The sequence below is a fragment of the Staurois parvus genome, unplaced genomic scaffold (genome assembly GCF_062004578.1).
Source record: "Staurois parvus isolate SC_StPar_1 unplaced genomic scaffold, SC_StPar_1.0 ptg001352l, whole genome shotgun sequence".
NCBI classification, from domain to species: domain Eukaryota; kingdom Metazoa; phylum Chordata; class Amphibia; order Anura; family Ranidae; genus Staurois; species Staurois parvus.
The window spans coordinates 2,392,389-2,417,500 of NW_028319148.1; the positions used below are offsets into that span (position 1 = coordinate 2,392,389).

Below are 25,112 nucleotides of genomic sequence, written 5' to 3' on the forward strand. Positions count from 1 at the left end.
AGTATGAAAAAAAAAATATATATATTTTTTTATTTTTTTTATTTTTTTATTATTTTTAATTTTTTATTAAATTTTTTTTATTTTTTTAAGATTTTATTTTCATATTTTACTATGACCAAAGTAGTACAATGTTACCATAGTAACATTGTACTACTTTGGGGAAGTGATCATATTTTTTTTTTTTTTTTTACACAATTTGCTTATAGCAAAGAATTACTTTGCTATAAGCAAGCATTTACCTGAATGAAATTGATTCATTTAGCTTTTTTTTTTTTTTTTCTGCTTAGCTGTGATTTGGTCACAGCTAATCACATGATATGTGCATGTGATTAGCTGTGACCATTCACAGCTAGGCACTAGTATACAATGGATGGCATGAATGAAGCCATCCATTGTATACAACTGTCATGTGACCTGCTGTGATTGGTCACAGCAGGTCACATGGTACCAGCAACGGGAGCCGGTACTCAGATCTGTCATCAGCCGTGTCCGAGGTACACGGCCGGTGACAGATCGCACTGCTGCGCCGCTCTGCATTAGCGCAAACTGCAAGAATGCAGCAACACTTTTGAAGCCGCCAAACGGCTATTGGCCGGGCGGCTAATGGTTAAGGAGCCGGAGTGAATGGACTGTTGCTTTGTGCCTGGCTGCCTATTTACTGTTTTGGGAAAGAACCTGTGAAATAAACTGAGGTCCCTATGGGGGTAGCGCTACAGAAGCTCTGTCTAAATTAAAAAAAGGCCTGCTGAAAAACAAAACAGATAAAATAAATTAGGGCTTGATCTAGTTTAGGGAGTGTCAGTGTTAAGCCAGCCATACATGGATCGAAAGTATATTACAATTCACCTGGATACACTAAATATTTGCGATGATATGTACAGTTTTACTAACACGCCAAAGTGGCAAAACCAGATTTGGGCATTAAGATTTGTTTTTCTCCTTGGTCATGAAGAAATTGAGGAATCATGGGGAAAATCTTGTTCTTTATTACATGCAAACCATGCATCGCCCACAAAGTCAAACTGTAAAACATTGTAACATAGCTGATTTTCTGAAGGCAGTGCTAAAGCTCCTGGCTAATGCTGAATGTGCGCACCAAGCTGTCCAATCCCATTATTTCTATCTTTGAACCAGGGGCGGACTGACCATTTGAGCACTCGGGCACTGCTAGTCAGTAGGGGGCCCCATGAAATGCCCCTGGTACCTTTTATAGGCTTTTTTGGGTGTGCTTTGAGTGTGGGCAAGGACACAGGGGCCCCATGATCTCCTATTGCCCGGGGACCCCATGAGTTGTCAGTCCGCCCCTGCTCTGAATTAATGACAGCAGGCTGATATATTTTTGGGTGTAATGAGTTATTAAAATGGTACAATCATATTGTTCTATAAATGTCTTTATTGAATAATGCTGATAAAGCAAAGTTATGCAATGAGACAGTGAGAACGAGAGAATATAAGGTGGCTGGAGCAGGTGTTTTAGGTTTTATATATTTTTCAAAATTCTTTTACAGTCTGAGAAAAAGGATTACAGTGAGCTAAGGAAGCTTGACAGTCCATAACGGTTCTACTGTCTTCTGTCTTTTCTCATAAGATATTCTTTGCAGTTAACGTCAGGTCTGAACAAAATTATGAAACATTTAGGAAGAAACATACAGATGATCAGAGCCCAGCTGGAGGTCAAGATAGCAAAGATCTCCATTGCCACTGTGTATTTTCCTTGGGCACTATAGGATGCTGGGATATAAGATATCCATACACTGAGAAAGGCCAGCATGCTGAAGGTAATAAACTGGGCTTCATTGAAGCTGTCAGGGAGTCTCCGAGCCAGGAAGGCAACAACAAAACTAATGGTGGCCAGGAGAAATAGATAACCCAACATGGTCCAGAAGGCAACAGGAGAGCCCTCATTACATTCAATGATGATAAGCATAGGTTGGCTTTGAGTGTTGTATTGTGGAAAAGGTGGAGCCATAAATAACCAAGTAATGCAAAGTAGGAACTGTAGTAAGAAGCCTACTAAAATAATCATATAAGACACACGAGGACTGACCCATTTTTTTAGAGTGCTCCCCGGCCTTGTTGCCATAAAAGCAAATACGACCATAATGGTTTTGGCCAAAATACAAGAAATGCACAGAGTAAAAACCAAGCCAAATGCAACTTGACGTAGAAGGCATTTTTCTGGTTGAGGGTACCCAATAAAAGCCAAAGAACAAAGAAAACAAAGAGAAAGAGATGCCAGGAGAAGACAACTTAAAGAAAAGTTATTGGCTTTTACTATGGGAGTAGATCTGTTCCGTGTAAAAAGCCTCAAAATTAATTTAGGAATTATGGATGACACAACAGATATGGCTGCCAAAGTTGACCCTAATGGGTCATCGAAAGAGAGGAACTCAAGGTGTTTTTTAAGGCACTTGGATTTCTCCACATTTGGCCACTCACTCCATGGACACTTGAGGCAATCAAGAGAATCTGCAACATATAAGAAATAACTTACTGCATGACAATTTGGTTCCAAAACCTAAACTGTTACACATAATGGAATCTGAACTTGCATGAGAAGAGACGTGATATAAGGTGCTAACTGGGAAACCAAAAAAAGGATACGTACAGTATATATATACAGTATGTCTTCTGTCTGTAAGCATACTAGTTTATTCACATACTGCACATGTACATCAGAAAAAGTGAGGTGACTATGCAGGAAGTGGGAAGGGTAGGCTTTCTTTGTGAATCTGATTTTTTATTGTGCATTGAAAATATTTGTTGTTTTTTATAACTCTTCACAAACCAGAAAATGAAGACAATTCTCCTCTATATAAAATGTGTGTGAACACTCCACCCGGTTGTTGAGTTTGGGGTGTTTCCAGTGAATGACATGAAAGACATATCTTATCTCAGTATATTGTATACACTATATGAGCTTGTGGATATCTGAGCATCACACATACAGTTGTGTTCAAAATAATAGCAGTGTGTTGAAAAAAGTGAATAAAGCTCAAAATCCTTCTAATAGCTTTTATTTCCATCCACACAAATGCATTGGGAACACGACACATTCTATTCCAAATCAAAACATGATGAAAAATAGATCAAATTTGTGTTGTTCCTCTAAAAAAATTTAAGAAAAGTGAATATTAGACGGTTCAAAAAAATATCAGTGTTTGTATTCTTCTTTACAAACTCAAACATTCACTATATAAACTGAGAAATGTTTGAAGATTTTGCTTTCCTTTGAATGACTTCATGAATATTTGGTTGTAGTCGCACTGTTTCTGAGAACTGCTGTACATCTGTGTTGCATGGAGTCACCCAACTTCTGGCCCCTGTGATCAGGTATTCCAGCCCAGGATGATTGGACGACATTCCACAGTTCTTCTCTATTTCTTGGTTTTGCCTCAGAAACTGCATTTTTTATGTCAGCCCACAAGTTTTCTATTGGATTAAGATCCGGGGATTGGGCTGGCCACTCCATAACGTCAATCTTGTTGGTCTGGAACCAAGATGTTGCACGTTTACTGGTGTGTTTGGGGTTGTTGTCTTGTTGGAACACCCATTTCAAGGGCATTTCCTCTTCAGCATAAGGCAGCATGACCTCTTCAAGTATTCTGATGTCTTCAAACTGATCCATGATCCCTGGTATGCGATAAATAGGCCCAACACCGTAGTATGAGAAACATCCCCATATCATGATGCTTGCACCACCATGCTTCACAGTCTTCACAGTGTACTGTGGCTTGAATTCAGTGTTTGGGGGTCGTCTGACAAACTGTCTCCAGCCACTAGACCCAAAAAGAACAATCTTACCATCATCAGTCCACAAAATGTTGCGCCATTTCTCTTTAGGCCAGTCAATGTGCTCTTTGGCAAATTGTAACCTCTTCAGCACATGTCTTTTTTTCAACAGTGGGACTTTGCGGGGGCTTCTTGCAGATCGCTTGGCTTCACATAGGCGTCTTCTAATTGTAACAGTCCTCACAGGGAACGTCACACCTTCTTTCATCTTCCTGGAGCTGATTGTTGGCTGAGTCCGCGCCATTTTGGCTATTCTTCTATCCATTTGAATGGTAGTTTTTCGCTTTCTTCCACGTCTTTCAGGTTTTGGTTGCCATTTTAAAGCATTTGTGATCATTTTAGCTGAGCAGCCGATCATTTTCTGCACTTCTTTATATGTTTTCCCCTCTCCAATCAACTTTTTAATCAAGGTACGCTGTTCTTCTGAACAATGTCTGGAACGACCCATTTTTCTCAGAATTTCAGAGAGAAATGCTTTGTAACCAGCATGACCAACATTTGCTGCCTTCCTTCCTTAAATAAGGGCAATAATTGCCACCTGTTTTTCAAACAATGAATGACCTCACTAATAGAACTCCACACTGCTATTATTTTGAACATGCCCCTTTCAATGAGTGATTCAATGACACAGAATCAGCAGCATGCATGTCATGACTGTTGGGTCTGTTGGATTTCTATGACTCTACTACACCTGCTAGGAAATTATTTGCCATGTAGAAATATCATTTCTACCAAAAACAGTGATTGATCCGGTTAGTGATGTCTGACTGCTATTATTTTGAACACAACTGTATGTGGGCTTGTGGGACATCCTATTATAAAACCATGGGCATTTATTTGTAGTTGCCCCACACCCCTTCCTTCCTTTTTGGCTTTAACAACCTCCATTCTTCTGGGAAGGCTTGCCACAAGATTTTGGAGTCAAGGCTCTGTGCAGACCACTCAGCTTCCTCCACACTGGGGATGATTTGGTGGTTCATATTTGGTTTTTGGCCATTGCCAAATCTGGTCAATGATCTCACCACCATCCCTGCCCCTTCCCTTATATAGCTGATGACAGTTCAGGGAGCTATGACTACTGTTGGGATTGATCATGTCTGCAGGGTCATCTAGGTTTTTATTTATTTATTTTTTGGTGAGCTGGTAAGCTGCAGGCACATTGATTAACAATTAACTTATAATGAGGGACTTTTTGTTTTTCTTATTTTTTTAGTAAAGGACTCATTCACATTGGGGGAGGTACCTGGGAGCCATCTTATGTTTAAAGGGGGCTTCCAGATTCTGATATGCCCCCTTTCCTCACACCTTCAAAACCACTGGCCAGGGTTGTGGGTAAGGGGAAACAAAAAAGAGAAAAATTCCCAGCTCAACTTGCCAGCCAGCTTGCAAACAAGCCGAATTACCCTGTCTAGCAGTATGCGTTAAAAACAGGGGTTTAGTTAGCACACGTTTGCAAATACATGCGTAAGCTACAGAGCCACGTCACAGCACCCTGATATTCTGTAGTTCTAACTCTACAAATGTTGAAAGCCCCCATAGTAGAGGCACATGCATTTAATGGATAGAACAAGGGCAGGTGAACCTGAGGGAGCCCACCCCTCCTTAAAGGTTTCTACTATGGGGGCTCTCAACATTTGTAGAGTTAGGACTACAGAATACTGGGGTGCCTTGATGTGGCTCTGTAGCTTACACATGTATTTGCAAATGTGTGCTAACTAAACCCCTGTGTTTAATGCATACTGTTAGACAGGTTAATTTGGTTTGTTTGCAAGCTGGCTGGCAAGTTGAGCTGGGAATTGTTCTCTTTTTTTTTTTTTTTTTTGCTTGACATGCGTTGCCTGTCCATATGTTCCTAGCTGTGAAGTCCAGTTATAGATGGGCAGTGGCTATTTTTTGTATCGTGGGTAAGGAGCCCTTTTCCTCATCAACATGGGGACAAAATGCTTTGCAAGAGGAGGTCATCCTTGGTATAAAAAAAAGCCAAGAGGAATATGGAAGATGCATTTTTTTCTCTGTAAAACTTAATAAAGTAATCATACTTTGTGTGTGTTCAGTCCCATATGATCTGTCAGTGATCCTGTCTTATGTGCTGTATGGACGACAGGAAGGAGAGCCCAGAGAACACAACACAGCTCACCTCCTCAATGCTCTTTCCTCTCCACTTCTTCTAGCAAATGTAATGATTGTAGGAAGGGGGAGGTGGTATTTGCTAGGAGGAATGGGGGGAATATGTGCTAGTAGGGGAGAGGGAGAGAAGAGAGAGAGAATAGAGAGAGAAAGAGAGAAGAGAGGGAGAAAGAGAGATGGAGAGAGGGAAGAGAGAGATAGAGAGAGAAAGAGGGGGGGGGGAGAGAGGGGGGAGAGGGAGAGAGGGGGGGGGAGGGAGAGAGAGGGAGGGAGAGAGGGAGAGAGAGAGAGGGAGAAGAGAGAAGGAAGAGAGAGAGGGGGGAGGGAAGAGAGAGAGGGGGGGGGGGGCAGGGAAGAGAGAGGGGGGAAGAGAGAGAGGGAGGAGAGAGAGAGAGAGAGGGGTGGGGGGAAGAGGATAGAGGGAAGAGAGAGAAGAGAGAGGGAAGAGATAGAGAAAAAGATGGAGAGAGAGAAGAGAGGGAAGAGAGAGGGAAGAGATAGAGAGAGAGAGAGGGGGGTACAGAGAGAAAAGAGAGGGAAGAGAGAGAGGGAGAGGGGGAAGCAAGAAAAAGAAAGAGAGAAAGAGGAGAGGGGGGGGAGAAGAGAGAAGGAAGAGAGAGGGGGGGGGAAGAGAGAGGGAGAGGTGGGGGAAGAGAGAGAGGGAAGAGAGAGAGAGTGAGGGAGAGAGAGAGGGAGGAGAGAGAGAGGGAGGAGAGAGAGAGGTGGGGGGAAGAGAGAGAGAGAGGGAGAGAGAAAGGAGAGAGAGGAAGAATCATATATATACTGTATACACACACACACACTCTCTCGCTCTCTCATTGGAGGGGGCACACAGTTTTTGTCACCTAAGGGCAGCACTGGGCCCAGTCACGGTGGACCAGAGAAGGTCCTTCCCCAACTGTTACCACAAGGCTGGAAGAACTCAGTTGTCTAAAATATCTTTGTATGCTGTAGTATTATAATAACCCTTCACTGGGAACACCTGAACTCACTTCCATACTTCCATACTTCCATGCACTGAAAACCTTCTGCGGCTTTACTTCCAATTTTAGCTCACCGGTTTGGTTGGAGATTTCTCCTTGTGGGCAGGGGACGCACTGGAAGCAACATGCAGACTGCCCACTTCTGACAGCTTTTCTGTATCCAGGTTGACAACTCTCACTGCATACTGACACGGGAACCTAGAAAATCAGTGGAGGAAAATTTCAGAGTTCTGGAAAGACTCATATCCCAAAAAAAGCAATTTGTATCTGCTCTGAAGTTTATAGGATATCTTGGTAGGTGCAAAACTCCAGGCAAACAGCTAAATACACACACAAAACACATGCAGTACATGTTTATTGTTTTACCTGCTAAGGGGTATGTAATTCTGTACAGCCAGGCTTGACATATATTTGAAATACTACCATTTTGGCCATATTCAATATATATTTATTTAAAAAATGATATATATATATATACTACAGTTGTGGCCAAAATTATTCAACCCCCACTGAAATTGAGTGTTTTGGCCAGTTTGACATTGCTTTTGATCATTCAGTCATCTTGCTTACATTTACATTAAAGAGGCACTTGTAGGTCAGACAAATATAACATAACAGTTATAATGAAATAACCACAAATGTCTTTTCTGTGCTCACAGCATTATCAGTTTTATTCAACCCCCAAGTGACATTCAATCTTAGTACTTAGTACAGCATCCTTTTACAGTTATAACAGCTTTTAAACGTGAAGCATAGCTTGACACAAGTGTCTTGCAGCGATCTACGGGTATCTTCGCCCATTCTTCATGGGCAAAGGCCTCCAGTTCAGTCACATTCTTAGGCTTGCGCACTGCAACTGCTTTCTTTAAGTCCCACCAGAGGTTCTCAATCGGATTTAAGTCTGGTGACTGCGATGGCCACTCCAAAATGTTCCAGCCTTTCCTCTGCAACCATGCTCTAGTGGACTTGGAGGTATGCTTGGGATCATTGTCCTGTTGAAAGGTCCAACGTCTCCCAAGCCTCAGGTGTGTGACGGACTGCATCACGTTTCCATCCAATATCTCCTGGTACTGAAGAGAATTCATGGTACCTTGCACACGCTGAAGCTTCCCTGTACCTGCAGAAGCAAAACAGCCCCAAAGCATGATTGACCCTCCACCATGCTTCACAGTAGGCAAGGTGTTCTTTTCATCATAGGCCTTGTTCTTCCTCCTCCAAACATAGCGTTGATCCATGGGCCCAAACAGTTCTAATTTTGTTTCATCAGTCCACAGAACACTATCCCACAACTTTTGTGGTTTGTCCACATGGCTTTTGGCATACTGCAGTCGACTCTTCTTATTCTTTGGAGACAGCAAGGGGGTACGCCTGGGAGTTCTGGCACGGAGGCCTTCATTACGCAGTGTGCGTCTTATTGTCTGGGCTGAAACTTCTGTACCCACATCTGACAAATCTTTTCTCAGTTCCTCAGCAGTCACACGGGGACTTCTCTCCACTCTACGCTTCAGGTAGCGCACAGCAGTCGAAGTCAGCATCTTCTTTCTGCCACGACCAGGTAGCGTTTCAACAGTGCCCTTTGCCTTGAATTTGCGAATGATGCTTCCTAAGGTGTCTCTTGGTATGTTTAACATCTTTGCAATCTTCTTATAGCCATTGCCCTTCCTGTGAAGAGAAATCACCTCTTCTCTTGTCTTCCTGGACCATTCTCTTGCCTTCACCATGTTTGTAACCACACCAGTAAATGTCTAGAAGGAGCTGAGTATCACAGTCATTTTAAAGCTGCCTAATTGGTGCTTATTATGCTTGATTGCTGCTCGGTGACATCCACAGGTGTTTTCAATACCTGATGGAAAGCACCTGTATGAACCTCTGTTCTTCAGAGTGGTAGTCTTTAAGGGGTTGAATAATTGTGGCAATGAAGAAACCACATAAGAACCATTTACTACTGTATTACATAAACAATTGATGTCATTTTAGTTGCATTTGGGTAGTTACAACGTCCTTGTAGGATTTGATTCTGAATACAATTCCAAATGTACACTATAGTCCCTAAACCCCTTTACAGCATTGGGGGTTGAATAATTTTGGCCACAACTGTATATGTTGAAATGCGTTTTAAATATGTTACACAATATATGACAAATATTTTTAAAAATATATACTTTTTAAATATATTCTTCAGATTTTTTATAATAAAGTAATTTTAAAATATATGTTTACAGATATTTGTAAATGCATTCCAAAAATGTAGATTAAATGTATTTTTAAAGATATACAGTATATTTGAAAATTTATTTTTTAAAAAATTTTTCCGATTTTTATTAATATATCAAAAACGCATATCAATATACAGTGTGTGTGTGTATATATATATATATATATATATATATATATATATATATATATATATTTATTTATTTATTTATTTTTTGACGGGAATCACTATGGGTGTGGGGCCCATGGAACACAGCGCACTTTGGAGAGGTGGGGAGACCCCTGTCTCAGCTCCCCATATCCGTATTATGTGTAAGTCACCCTCTGCCTGTTAGGGGTACAGGGTGAAATGTCCTAATATTGGGGTGGGGGGTTAAGGATTGTTTAATGTCATGTTGTTGCATCTCATTGTTCTATTGTGTGTCTTGCTTGGGAGCAGACTATTATGGGATGTATGTGTTTGTGTATTGGCTTGGTGGGGGGTGTCTCCAGCCACCCTCTCTTCTGATGGGACTGTCTGCTGGTGTGAAGTTTGAATACCTGTGTGTCTCTTGTTACTAAAGGTAGATTGCCCCACCCTGTGTCATTATGCAGGGAGGGGTATTTGTCCCCTGAGTGTATAAAAAGCTAGTTTGAGTTTCAAATAAAGAGTTCCATGTTTATACAGACTGGTGTTGTCTAGTCTTGTTTGGTCAGCGGTGGTGTCTGCGGTCAGTGTGTGGACGGGATGTGGTATTATAACGGAAGTACCCAAATGCAGTCGGGGTCCGGATTCGTTACGCACACACATATATATATATATATATATATATATATAAATATACTGTGTATATATATATATATATATATACACACATACACTGTGCATTTCAACATACAGTGTGTGCATATATTTATATATACAGTATTTATATATATATATATATATATATTTTTTTTTTTTTTTTTTTTTTTTTTTTTTTTATATATTGAATACGGCCACAATTGTAGTATTTTAAATATATGTCAAAATATTTGGGAAGAATATTTTTAAAATATATTTCAAAACATAATTTTCTTCCATGTGGGATGTACCTGGTGTTCACTTTGACCTTAGTTACCTCTTCGTCTTCTGTGGCCCACAACAAAAGGCTGGAGTTGATGGTGAAGACTTGACCAGAAGCAGCCGTGGTGTCATAACTGCCAACCTTGACCTGCCTTATAGTTCCTTCTGGGTTCATCTGCCAGTTCACAATGTCATAGATGGCTGGTGGGTCTCCATTCCTATCGAAGTAAAGCTCCCTCCCACCGCTCAAAGTGACCTTCACCCTCTTTATATAATACAATAGCTGTACAGTGAAGGATAAAAGAAAAATTGTAATTTGTATGATTGTGTCGTTTTTAAAACACAATTCTTGTATTCATACCGTGCCGTACACATACCCCTGTGCCAGCAGCATTGTTTCCCGTTTTATACCTAGGTACAACTAATCTGCAAGAATGTTATGGCCTCTTGGCCTTTAAAGTGTAAATCCAGTTCAATCCCTCGGTAAACTACATATCTGCTATGAAGAATTGACTGATTTCGAAATGTCCTTTCTCAGTTGAGTTCAATCTTTCTCAACCAGAGTTTTGAGGAGTTAATTGAATACTGGGCAGGCCGCTCAGCTCTACTATGCAGAAGAACCCGCTCCTCGGTCCTACCCGTTCCTCATTCCAGCAATGTCCTGCTTTCACCGGCCATCTTCTCTCCCTGGCACCGGCATCTTCTGTGTGGACACCCGGCTGTGACAGCTTGCGGCTTCTCAGCCGGGTGTACACTGCACATGTGCGAGAAGCGCTGCGCTTTGTGAATGGCCACCTGTAGTCTTCTGGGACCTGTCACATGTCCCACAAGACTATGGGGAGGGTAGGGGGGAGGACAACTCCACGGAAGTGGGAGCGGGTACCTGTCAAACTTGGGTACACCCCCCCGCTACACAAAGGTCCGCAGTCTATGGTCATCTCCTGTACTGTCTGCAGTCTCTGGTCATCTCCTGTACTATGTCTGCAGTCTCTGGTCATCTCCTGTACTATGTCCGCAGTCTCTGGTCATCTCCTGTACTGTGTCTGCAGTCTCTGGTCATCTCCTGTACTATGTCCGCAGTCTCTGGTCATCTCCTGTACTGTGTCCGCAGTCTCTGGTCATCTCCTGTACTATGTCCGCAGTCTCTGGTCATCTCCTGTACTATGTCCGCAGTCTCTGGTCATCTCCTGTACTGTGTCCGCAGTCTCTGGTCATCTCCTGTACTGTGTCTGCAGTCTCTGGTCATCTCCTGTACTATGTCCGCAGTCTCTGGTCATCTCCTGTACTGTGTCCGCAGTCTCTGGTCATTTCCTGTACTGTGTCCGCTGTCTCTGGTCATCCCCTGTACTATGTCCGCAGTCTCTGGTCATCCCCTGTACTGTGTCTGCAGTCTCTGGTCATTTCCTGTACTGTGTCCTCAGTCTCTGGTCATCTCCTGTACTGTGTCCGCAGTCTCTGTTCATCTCCTGTACTATGTCCGCAGTCTCTAGTCATCTCCTGTACTATGTCCGCAGTCTCTAGTCATCTCCTGTACTATGTCCGCAGTCTCTAGTCATCTCCTGTACTGTGTCCGCAGTCTCTGGTCATCTCCTGTACTATGTCCGCAGTCTCTAATCATCTCCTGTACTATGTTCGCAGTCCCTGATCATCTTCTGTACTATGTTTGCAGTCTCTAGTCATCTCTTGTACTGTGTCCGCAGTCTCTGGTCATCTCCTGTACTATATCCACAGTCTCTGGTCATCTCCTGTACTGTGTCCACAATCTCTGGTCATCTCTTGTACTATGTCTGCAGTCTCTGGTCATCCCCTGTTCTGTGTCCGCAGTCTCTGGTCATCTCCTGTACTATGTCCGCAGTCTCTAATCATCTCCTGTACTATGTCCGCAGTCCCTGGTCATCTTCTGTACTATGTTTGCAGTCTCTAGTCATCTCTTGTACTGTGTCCGCAGTCTCTGGTCATCTCCTGTACTATATCCGCAGTCTCTGGTCATCTCCTGTACTGTGTCCACAATCTCTGGTCATCTCTTGTACTATGTCTGCAGTCTCTGGTCATCCCCTGTACTGTGTCCGCAGTCTCTGGTCATCTCCTGTACTGTGTCTGCAGTCTCTGCTCATCTCCTGTACTATGTCCGCAGTCTCTGCTCATCTCCTGTACCGTGTCCGCAGTCTCTGGTCATCTCCTGTACTATGTCCACAATCTCTGGTCATCTCTTGTACTATGTCCGCAGTCTCTGGTCATCTCCTGTACTGTGTCTGCAGTCTCTGGTCATCTCCTGTACTATGTCCGCAGTCTCTGGTCATTTCCTGTACTATGTCCGCAGTCTCTGGTCATTTCCTGTACTATGTCTGCAGTCCATTGGTTTAGAATATTTTTTTTCTTGTTTTCCTCCTCTAAAATCTAGGTGCGTTTTAAGGAGCGAAAATACGGTACATTTTGGCAGGGGTTCCCTGAGACCTGAACATTAATTTAGGGCTTTTTCTGGGGTAAAAGGTTAAGAAATCCTTCATTATTTTCAGCTGCCATTCTGGCCTCCAGGAATCATATTGAACTCCTGCAGGTACATGACATAAGTTTGTGCATCCATTGAGAAGTGGATGTGCCTTAGAGAAGATCTCATCATTATTATTATTATTATACAGGATTTATATATATATTATTATTATACAGGATTTATATATTATTATTATACAGGATTTATATAGCGCCAACAGTTTGCTCAGCGCTGTACATTATAATGGGAGACAATACAGCAACAATACAGTTCAATACAAGAGGGATAGGAGAGCCCTGATCCTGGGAGCTTACAATCTAAGAGGGAGGCGGTGGCGGTACTAACTGTGGGGGATGGACTGGTAGGAGGAATAGAAGATTCCGTTATTAGCTGAAGGCAGGATAGGCTTCCCTGAAGAGACAGGTTTTCAGAGATCGCCTAAAAGTGTGCAGAGTCGGCGATAGTTTGATAGATTGGGGTAGAGAGTTCCAGATGGGGGAGACTCTGGAGAAGTCCTGGAGATGAGCATGGGAGGAGGAGACAAGGGAGGGGATCAGAAATGAATCCCCTATTGCAGGGAATACACGAAATGTGAGTCAGCCACATAAGGAAGAAGGCTGTAAAAGCAATCAGTGTAAAAAAAAAAAAAATCTTCATCACCCCCCACAAGTAGTACAGTGTCACCATGGTGACACTGTACTGCTAGGGTGTCAGTATGAAAAAAAAATAATAAATAAAAAATAATATAAAAACAATGTAAAAAAAAAGTTACAAAATTATAATTTTTGGTTATAAACTAATTTGGGTTATTTTTTTTTTTACTAAAAATATAATGGAATAAATTTGGGCCAAGATTTATGATGAAATACTATTTATTTGCAAAATTTTATAAGAAAAACACTTTTTTTCAAAAATTTTGGACTTTTTAATTTATACCTGGAAAATGAAAAGTCCCAGTTTGACTTGAAAACCCCTTGTACTTCTTTAACCACTTCCCGTCCGGCCGTTGTATATAAACAGCCGGACGGTGGCAGTGCAGGGGCGGATGGAAGATGGATGGAGAAGGGGAGGTAAGGTGCATTCTGTACACCAATGGGGTATGCAATACAGTGCATTCACGTTCCCATATTTACATCATTGGAATGTTTTCAAAATCAACAGCGGCTATAGAGTGTATTGAAATGGAAGGATCATTATTACCTGTAACTGACAAAGAAAAAAAAAAGCTTTGTGCAGAAAATTTTACAAACATTTTCATTTAAAGAATATGTACTGTACAGCCAGAATATTTTTAAAAAAAAGTTTTTATATAACCAAAACATTTTTGAAAGTTTTTAGGCTTTTTTAATTTTGTCCATGCCCTGTTGGGCAAATTTCACTTCACTTCCTTTCCCATCTTTTTCTGTTATGGTGATCAGTCTAGTATTGTGGCTCTCTACTTATCCTGGTGACAATTGTCACCAGGATAAGTAGAGAGGCAAAGCCCATCTAACTGGGAAATAGACCATAATAATAACTTGAGAGGGGTTCTAATTCAAAATGGCATCTTACAAAAGGACATTAAACCTAGAATTGTTTAGCAGTAACTACAAGAAAGAACACCATTAGGTATACTTCCTATACATTCGGAGTATTCAAGTGTACTAAATTAGAAAAATCTATCTACATGGTATATCCATCTGCACTACGTGGCTAATTATCGACAGCAGCCTTTCTCAACCAGGGTGCCCAGGCACCCTGGGGTGCCATCGGGCTTCTTCAGGGGTGCCATCGGGCTTCTTCAGGGGTGCCTTGGCAAATGCCCAAAGATTTTATACAAGCCAGCAGGTCTATCAATCCTGCCTTTTTAGTACACAAAGCCACAGGTTTTCATTGTGCACTTTTATGACCTTTTAGTCGCCGGCATCCTAACAAATAATGACATCATCAGTTGATAAGGAGGATGTCGAGTGCATGCCCATCATCCTTGCTTGGCCCTCCCCTGCCCCTCTCTGTCAGCACTGGGTTCACATTAGCAGACTGAGGGAGCAAAAATGAGAAACACACACTGGGATACTAGTCGGTACCAGTGTGCAAAGGTGTATTTGCTTTGGAAGAACAAATCACTTCTAAAGTTGGGTGTACTGGATGTGTGTAGAATAGTTTTTTACATTTTAGGCTGCGGTGCCTTGAGATTGTGCAGACTTTTGAAAGGTTCCTTGACTGAAAAAAAGTTGAGAAACGCTTATCTAAACTATATGGCCAAAATGCATGTGGACACCCCCCACAATTGTTAAACTCAGGTGTTTCCAGTGAAGGATACTATTAACCACCTCCCGTCTGGCTGTTGTATATAAACGGCCGGACGGTGGCAGTGCAGGGTTGGGTGGCTGTTTATAAACGGCTTCCCCGCCCCCTGCTTGTGCGCGCTTCCTGGGAGCGCTCAGCATCGCGATCCGGTGCACCTGTCGTCGGACAGGACCTCTGTACGAGGTCCCAATCATGTGATCACTGATTGGCCAATCAGTGATCACATGCAGAGTAGTAAGCAAGATGTCACTTGTGACATCATTGCTTACTACGTGTGAAATCTGTGAATGATCACAGAGGTCACATGGTACAGGGCTATTCACAACAGTTTTGTACCATGTGACAAGCTGTGACCAATCACAGCTCACTCAGTAGTTCTCAATGGCTGCAAGAATGCAGCTAGAGAGAAGGAGAAATGATTGCTTTTACACCCATAAAGGCTGTAAAAGCAATCAGTGTAAAAAAAAAAAAAATCTTCATCACCCCCCACAAGTAGTACAGTGTCACCATGGTGACACTGTACTGCTAGGGTGTCAGTATGTAAAAAAAAATAATAAATAAAAAATAATATAAAAACAATGTAAAAAAAAAGTTACAAAATTATAATTTTTGGTTATAAACTAATTTGGGTTATTTTTTTTTTTACTAAAAATATAATGGAATAAATTTGGGCCAAGATTTATGATGAAATACTATTTATTTGCAAAATTTTATAAGAAAAACACTTTTTTTCAAAAATTTTGGACTTTTTAATTTATACCTGGAAAATGAAAAGTCCCAGTTTGACTTGAAAACCCCTTGTACTTCTTTAACCACTTCCCGTCCGGCCGTTGTATATAAACAGCCGGACGGTGGCAGTGCAGGGGCGGCTTGCCGTTCATAAACGGTGCCCGCCATTTTGGATTGTGCACGCTCCCTGGGAGCCCTCAATCCTCTGGGCACAACGAAACACCAATCACTGTACAGGACCTCTGTGTGAAACCTCTGTAAAAAAAAGTTACAAAATTATAATTTTTGGTTATAAACTAATTTGGATAATTTTTTTGGGCCAAGATTTATGATGAAATACTATTTATTTGCAAAATTTTATAAGAAAAACACTTTTTTTTCAAAAATTTTGGACTTTTTAATTTATATACCAAAAAAAATAAAAATCCCAGTGGTGAATAAATACCACCAAAATAAAGCTTTATCTGTCTCAAAAAAAATGCTAAAACATTTATATGGGTACAGTGTTGCATGACCGCGCAATTGTCATTCAAAGTGTGATAGCACTGAAAGCAGAAAATTGGCCTGGACAAGAAGGGGTTAAAAATGTCCAGACTGGAAGTGGTTAATCTGACATTTTCTTTCATCTCTGGCTCTTTTCTGTTCAAGCATGGATGTACCCCTTGGCCAGCTCAGTAAAGACATAGTTTGATGAGTCTGGTGTGAAGTTGTCTGAACAGAACCCTAACCTCAACCCTACTGAACACCTTTGGGGTGAATCAGTTTGCCAATTGTGAGCCAGGTATTTGTGCTCCACATCTGTACCTGACCTCACAAATGCTCCTTTGGCTGATATGGCAAAAGTTCCTAGGGACACACTGCAAAAGTTTAAAAAAAAGTCTCCTCAAAATAGTGAAGGCTGTAATATCTGCAAAAGGGAGGCCAACTCTCTAATAATGCCTTTGGTTTTGGATTGTTCCACCAGCTCATATAACATAATGGTCAAGGTCCACATGCTTTTGGCCATTGGTGTATATACTAGAGTACTAATATGAGATTACCTGCCAGGAGGTAAAGCCGCGCATATTTGCACAACTTCCATGAGAAAATGGACCTCCTGCTTTGTGACAGTTTTGGAGATCCTGCAAAGCTTTAGCGACAACATGAACTGCAGTGTAGATATTGTAGGCCACCCGTAAATTGGAGACATCGTTGTAACTGTTCTTGACACTGTATAGACTCTCTTCTCCAGTGCAAAATTTTTCTTGGGTTAGCAAATTCGTACCATTCGGAAACTTGCAGCTGAAGGCTTCCTCCCAAAATGACTTCACCAAGTTTCCTCCCAAAGTCATGTTAGGATGGATCTTGTAAAGATATTCCCGAAAGCCTGGAATCCCCTCGCTGTAAAATGTTAAACCAACCGTTCCAACAAGGAGATGAGCAAAGGCTCCCATATACTGTAAAGTAGTTGTGGACCACCCTTCACTGGCAACAAATGCTTTTCCTGTGATGTTCTGCTTTGTCATTTCATCAAGAATTGGCAGCAAATCAAGGCCAGCAGCAAAGACAACAATTATTCTGGCCACTGACTCTTTTATGACTTTAACAATTTGTGGAGCATTGCGATCTTTCCTGCTGTTCAAAATATTCTCGGTGAAGGCCACACAGGCTCCAGCCTTGGTTATCTCCTGTTTGACCAGCTGAATTCCTTGTTGTCCATAGTCATTGTCCACAGCCAAAAGACCAATCCATATCCATCGGAAATGCAAAATTAGCTTGGCCAAGCCCTTGGACTGAATTGCATCACTTGGAACAGTTCGAAAGAAGGAAGGGAATTTCTTACGGTCACTCAAGAGGGAGCTTGTGGCATAATGACTGACCTGTTTAAGAAAAGTAAAGAATGTCTAGAGACGTGCATTCCTTCTTCATGTGCTTCAGTTTGCATTAAAGAATCTGTAAACCCATCATTTCGTATTCCTGATATGTGCCTGCTGTACCATGTACTTGTTTGTATTTTTCTAAGGACTTGTCAAATGAGTCAGTGTCTTTTTTTCTAGGTTACATCTTTTTTTTGTAATTGAGTAGGGTGTACTATGTTCCCCCATACTCATTATTTAAAGAGGGGAGTGGTATCGGGGGGGGGGAGGGGCTTATTACTAAATATTTAATATGTTCCATATTATGATATACCTCCTATCATTTAAAAATAACTGTTGTAGCTGAAATGGAGGAACTAATTTCCATAGCAGGGGCGGACTGACCATTTGGAAACTTGGGCACTGCCCGAGGGCCTGGGGTCAATAAGGGGCCACATGAGATGGCCCTGGTACCTGTTTCATAGGCTTTTTTGAGTTTGGGCAAGGACACAGGGGCCCCATGATCCTTTATTGCCCGGGGGCCCCATGAGTTGTCAGTCCGCCCCTGTTCCATAGCTAAGGATTCTCCTTCTAAATTCACGAAAACCTGGGCCTGCTGGAGATATTTCCAAACAACTGCAGAATTCCAACGGATAGTGTTGCCCACCCCTCGTCCAGACAATGATAGTACCACCCCTTCCTAAATTGCAAAAATCTATAGCATGAACCACACATGACATGCAGGCAATGCTGAGCTGGGTGAGGCTATTATATGCCCCCCCTCTTTTTTCTTTTTCTTTTTTATATTGTATCCTATGGAAGGACCTTGATGTCAATGGCAGATCCACTTCTTTGCCAAATCTTGGCCTACCCCCCCTTTTTTTTTTTTCTTCTCATGTTTCCCGCTCCTCTTTTCTGTTCTCTGACTTCTATCTCCCGATTATCGGTCTAGCTATATGCAAGGAGGATTACATTGGCCATAGTGCAAATAGTACCTTGTGATTGCCCCCTGGACATTGATACCAGCGATATCAAGAAACTGCAGTTTCCAGAATCGGGGGGCCCTCATGCCATTCTTTATCCATTACTTCCTGTAGCGACTCCAAACTGTTATCGTTACTTGTGTTGCTCAGCTTGTATGCAAACTCTCGCTACTTAACAAATAGAAAACTGTATATTTGATTTTGTGACTCTACTCATTGGATCTAATGTGATTACTCTTGAATTGTACCTTTTTGATGTCTAATCCTATTTGATTCTGTATTGACAAATTTATTTCAATAAAACTTGTTTGGAATAAAAATAAATAAATAAATAAATAAATGTTACTGGCCGAATGGAATTGAAAAAAAAAAAATGTGTTGCATTGGTACATGTTCCCCGGGGCAGTGCCCACCCCACTATGCTATTTTTTGACACCCCTGTAATGGAACCGGAACCCAGACCGCACTGAGTTTTTCCGTTATACCACAGCTTCCCCTGTCCGAACACCATCTACAGACCACACCCTTGAAATCCCTCAGGAAATAGACAGCACCCAGCTCTTCTTAATACACGAAGCCAACTCTTTTTATTTTAACACAAAACACAGGATATATACAGAGGGCGGGGAAACACAACCAAGAAAAGGAAATACATCATCACCCCTCCCCATCCCACCAAGACACAGAACAATGGGATGAAGCACATGGCAAAGAACATTGACCAACCCTCACACCAATACACAAACAGTACATCCCATAATAGTTGGCTGGACAGGAAGACACAGCACAATGGGGGGTAGCACATGGCAAACAGACAATGCACAGCCATGTGGCCTAGACAAAGGAACGCACACTATACACAAGACTCAGACATTCACATACACACCCTGTACCCCTAAAACAGGCACATGGTGCCTTAAACATAATGATTTGGGGAGATGATACAGAGGTCCCCCCACCCCCAAAAGTCACTCCCGTCACAACCCCGTTGCCTATTACTTAAAAAAAAATCAGCATTTTAATTTGACAGATTTGGTTTCAGTAGGGTTTGGGTTGGGCATCCACATTTTTTTGAAGTCTACCAAAGCCTACTCAAACCCAACTCAGGGCAGTTTGAGTCATCCCTACTGCTAGCACGTGCTACCATAATTGGGTACAGTGTTTTAAGAGACTGTTACATAGTTCCTATTAAAAGCTGTTTGGTGGCTTGCTTGATGTAAAAACAAATTGGTGTTTTCACCAAAAAGCGGTGGTTTTACCCTACTAAGACATTTTTCCATTGTTGTTGATAGACCTATCCTTGTGGGTCAGGAGATGTACTGTTACCTAATGCTGATTCAGTAGTCATAACACGTTGACCATGCCCTACAAACACATTGAATCGTTTTCCTCAATTTGTACCCCAGAAAAAGATGATAGCATAATGCCTTTTCCACAGGTAATGGAATAAAAAGTATCCTGAACATGTTTGTAGAGAATCCAATTAAAACACGGTATGGTGCAGGTATTGCAGAGATGGACTGCGACATGGAAAGCCTTGACATATGTTTTTAATGTTACAGTTTTTACATAGCTAAAACTTTTGGATGTGTGTGGGGAACCCTTGTCAGATTTCTATTGCTGCCTGTGTCTTCGTTTTCAAGAATCGTCCTACTAGTTCTGGTGACTATTGTGACTGAGATGAAAAGTGATAGGAAATCCAAAATGTTACAGTTGTCACCAGAACAAAAATGGGATTCTCCCAATGGGGACAACTGTTTTAATGACAATTGGCCCAAAAGGGTAGTTTCTCTTTTTCTCTCCAACAGGATATAGAGAGCATAAAAAAAAGGGAACTGTTTTAAGCAATCCAAACTATATCCAAAACTCTATGCAAAAAAAAAAAATCACTTATACATACACTATAATAAAAAAAAAGGGAACTGTGTTTAACAATCCCAGCTATATACAAAACTCTATGCAAAAAAAAAAAAAAAAATCACTTATACATACACTATAATAAAAAAAAAGGGAACTGTTTTGAACAATCCAAACTACCGTATTTTTCGCTCCATAAGACGCACTTTTTTCCCCCAAAAAAAGGGGGGAAAATGTCAGTGCGTCTTATGGAGCGAATATAGAGCGGCCGGTCCGGTATTTCCACCGCCGCCGTGTCAGAATACCGGGCCGGCCGCTCAGCTCTGCAGTGGGACCTTATGGAGAGGACTGCTGACCTTTGGGGAGGTGGGGAGCGGGTACCTGAATTGGACAGGTACCCGCTCTTACTTCTTTGTTCTTTGATCTTACCTGTTCCTCTATCCAGCGGCGTGCTGTCTTCCCGGCTTCTGTAGCATGACAGCCGGGTACCAAGTGCGCATGCGCAAGAAGCGGTGCTTTTTGTGAATGGTAAGGCGGTACCTGGGACACATGACCAATCCCAGAAGCCGCCGGACCAATCACAAAGCGCAAGTGCTTCTCGCTCATGCGCACTGGGCATCCGGCTGTCATGCCGAGCGCCATTACAGAAGCCGGGAAGACAGCGCGCGGCTGGATCGAGGAACAGGTAAGATCAAACAAAAACTCTGCGGAAGTAAGAGCGGGTACCTGTCAAATTCAGGTACCCGCTCCCCACCTCCCCAAAGGTCATCAGTCATCTGTGCTGTCCGCAGTCTCTGGTCATCCCTGTGCTGTCCGCAGTCTCTGGTCATCCCTGTGCTGTCCGCAGTCTCTGGTCATCCCTGTGCTGTCCGCAGTCTCTGGTCATCTCCTGTACTATGTCTGCAGTCCATTAGTTCAGAATTTTTTTTTCCCTGTTTTCTGCCTCTAATACCTAGGTGCATCTTATGGTCAGGTGCGTCTTATGGAGCGAAAAATACGGTATATCCAAAACTCTATGCAAAAAAAAAAATCACCTATACATACAAAATAATTAAAAAAAGGGAACTGTTTTAAACAATCCCAACTATATCCAAAACTCTATGTAAAAAAAAAATCACCTATACATACATTATAATAAAAAGGGGAACTGTTGTAAACAATCCCAACTATATCCAAAACGCTATGCAAAAAAAAAAAAAATCACCTATACACACACTATAATAAAAAAAAAGGGAACTGTTTTGAACAATCCCAAATATATCCAAAACTCTATGCTAAAAAAAAAAAAAATCACCTATACATACACTATAATAATAAAAAGGGAACTGTTTTAACCATTAGCCGCCCGGCCAATGGCCGTTTGGCGGCTTCAGATGTGCCTCTTCATTCCGGGTGCACACCATTTGGCGTGCTCCCGCACATGCGCTGTTTGCGGTAATGCAGAGCGGCGCAGCAGCGGGATCTGTCACGGGCCGTGCACCTCGGACACGGCCGATGACAGATCCGAGTACCGGCTCCCGTTGCTGGTACCATGTGACCTGCTGTGACCAATCACAGCAGGTCACATGACAGTTGTATACAATGGATGGCTTCATTCATGATGCCATCCATTGTATACTAGTGCCTAGCTGTGAATGGTCACAGCTAATCACATGCACATGTCATGTGATTAGCTGTGACCAAATCACAGCTAAGCACAAAAAAAAAAAAGCTGAATGAATCGATTTCATTCAGGTAAATGCTTGCTTATAGCAAAGTAATTCTTTGCTATAAGCAAATTGTGTAAAAAAAAAAAAATACTGATCACTTCCCCAAAGTAGTACTATGGTAACATTGTACTACTTTGGTCATAGTAAAATATGAAAAAAAAATCTTAAAAAAAATAAAAAAAAATGTAATAAAAAATTAAATATAATAAAAAAATTAAAAAAAATTAAAAAATATATATTTTTTTTTTTTTCATACTGTCACCAGTCAGTGTCCCTGTTAACCACCATGCCAGTTATATGATGACGCTGTACTGCACTGGTGACAGTATGTAAAAAAAAAAATAGTGAAAATAATTTTTTTAATTTTTTCATTTTCCGAAAAATTATGACATAAAAATACAACTTCAAAAAACTTGCCATGCCTCTTATGAAGTACGTCGGACTGTCTACTCTGCAAAAAGGGGTCATTTGGGGGATATCTGTACTGTCCTGACATTTGGGGGATATCTGTACTGTCCTGACATTTGGGGGATATCTGTACTGTCCTGACATTTGGGGGATATCTGTACTGTCCTGACATTCTTGGACCTCAAGAAATTAGATTGGCTGTCAGTACTTCAGGATTGATCAATATTCAGATCTATACCATAGTTTGTGAACTTTATAACTTTCCTACAAACTAAATAATACATCCTAATTTGGGTTATTTTCACCAAAGACATGTAGCAGAATACATCTCGGCCTAAATTTATGAAGAACAATTATTTATTTGTAAACTTTTATAACAGAAACAAAGAAAAATGTGTTTTTTTTTCAAACTTTTTGGTCTTTTTTTGTTAATTTAGCAAAAAATAAAAACCCCAGCGGTGATTAAATACCACCAAAAGAAAGCTCTAGTTGTGTGAAGAAAATGATAAAATTTTAGTTTGGGTACAGTGTTGTATGACCGCGCAATTGTCATTCAAAGTGTGAGAGCGCTGAAACGTGAAAAATGGCCTGGGCAGGAAGGTGTAAAATTGCACGGTATGGAAGAGGTTAAACAATCCCAACTATATCCAAAACTCTATTAAAAAAAAAAAATCACCTATACATACTCTATAATAAAAATGATAGTTATTGTTGTGTATTATGATTGTTTTAATGCTTTGCCTTTCTCTGCTTATTTCATACAGCAAAAAAGCAATATTTAAACAAATTTTATGGATCAGACTGAAATAAGGTTGGTTTCTATGGTCAACTCCATTCTGAATATTACTTTTGTTTATTGCAAATTTATCCTGAGCAAAATTTGGGAGAGACAGAGAATGGCAATGGATCTAAGTGTAGATTTATCTCACATTTATAAAATGTATTACAACATTCAAAGGGCTGTGGTTGGGAGCTCACAAACCCAATAAAGACTCCTTGGGCAGACTTTTTGGGTGCAATCCAAGGGGAATGGAAAAAACAGGAGCACCAGACCAGGGGCCCCCCCAGGCAAAGGGGATCATGGGGCCCCTGTGTCCTTGCCCAAACTCAAAAAAGCCTAAGAAAAAGGTACCAGGGGCATCTCATGGGGCCCCCTACTGACCCCGGGCCCTCGGGCAGTTCCCGAGTTTCCAAATGGTCAGTCCGCCCCTGCACCAGACCAAATACTGCGAGACTACAAGGAGCTCATGTTATTATAAAACATCTAAGGCACAAGACAACATGTTTCAGGACTCTTAAGGGCTCCCATCAGCAGGGCATAAGGAACATAAATAAGTACAATAAATTTTAATCTAGTAATAAAAAGTATTGATTCAATATAGTAAACATATTTATTATACTTATTAGAGTTCATTTAGTTCTGATGAAGGGCTCCCTTAGAACTTTCAAAATTTTTAAAAACTTTTAGGCTCCATGTACACTGCAGCTGATAAACGGACGTTCAGGAGCTTTTCTGCGTTTTTTTTTTCAGAAGCTCCTGAACCCTCCCTAATGTTTCCTATGTGTCCATGTACACATCTTCGTTTACAGGCAGTTGAGTTTACAGTCGTTTTTTTGAACGCACCAAACTTGCGTTCAGGAGTAGATTTTATCAATGTTTTAAACACCAAACGCTTGCAAATGCGTGTAAACGTGGCTAAACGCGGCTAAACGTGTTTATAAGCGCTTGGAAATTTTTTTTTAAGTCTTTCATTTCCAGATGCTGTCCAGAGCCTTTTTTCATTATGAAAAATGCATGCAAAGCGTTTCCCCGGTACGCCATACTTTGAGGTTTTGCATGAAAGAAAATATGTTAGACACGGCTGCAATAATTTCTGCACAGAAATGAGCCGGAACATCCAAACACCACAAAAAAAAAAAACTAATCTCAACACATATCGCTCTCTCTGCTTCTGCTCTCTCTCTTTCTCTCAAAATGTCTGAAATTGTTAATTTTTTACTGTTTTTCAGTGCATTCTGGGCATTTTGGAAGGTCTCCTGAGGTTATCTGTAGCCTCCCTAGCGGTCTGATTATGTCAGTATTTCTGTGCTCAAAGCGGTACTTTTTTTGCATGGAAATATGTCATTTTTTTATTGTAGGCTGTAATTTTTAGGAATAACTCACTGAAATCTGTCCGAACAAGAGTCTAGTAAACATCCCGGGGATGATAAAATTTGAAACACAAAATCATAAATTAAAATTTAATAAATAATCATAAAAAATAATAATATAATAATAAATTTAATTCAATAATATAATCGAACCAAAAACACTGAAATGTGAAATAAAGCGCCAAGTTCGCAGATCGCTGAGCTCAGTCGCAGAATCGTTTTCAGTGTCTGATGAGGAATTTCCCCCACGAATCATTATCACTCAATTCTGCAAGTGGTTCTGATTTACTATCGCTGTTCTCTAGCCGGTCTAAACCGCTTTTGGGACGCTTTTTGGACGCCATGGACGTTTCCCAGTTTCCAGGCAGAAAGAACACTAAAAAGCAGGCAGGGCGCCGGACAAAGCACTCGGGACAAAATGTATGTGAAATGGTTTGATACAGTAATGGAATACTATCAGATTTTAGTGTATTGAGTGAATGTCACTTTTTGACATTTT

General features: G+C 41.2%; 1 protein-coding gene across 1 annotated transcript in view; it reads right to left on the reverse strand.

Annotated features, from left to right (window-relative positions):
- Nucleotides 1-1,561: 1,561 nt before the first annotated feature.
- LOC149436689 (extracellular calcium-sensing receptor-like) overlaps nt 1,562-25,112 on the reverse strand; it is a 27,864-nt gene continuing 4,313 nt past the window's right edge. Inside the window, exons 3-6 of the mRNA XM_089661593.1 lie at nt 16,711-17,529; nt 10,217-10,444; nt 6,977-7,100; nt 1,562-2,469 (exon numbers count right to left, since the gene is read on the reverse strand). Coding sequence (XP_089517719.1) covers nt 1,562-2,469; nt 6,977-7,100; nt 10,217-10,444; nt 16,711-17,529 — 2,079 coding nt within the window. The remainder of the gene's footprint in view (nt 2,470-6,976; nt 7,101-10,216; nt 10,445-16,710; nt 17,530-25,112) is intronic.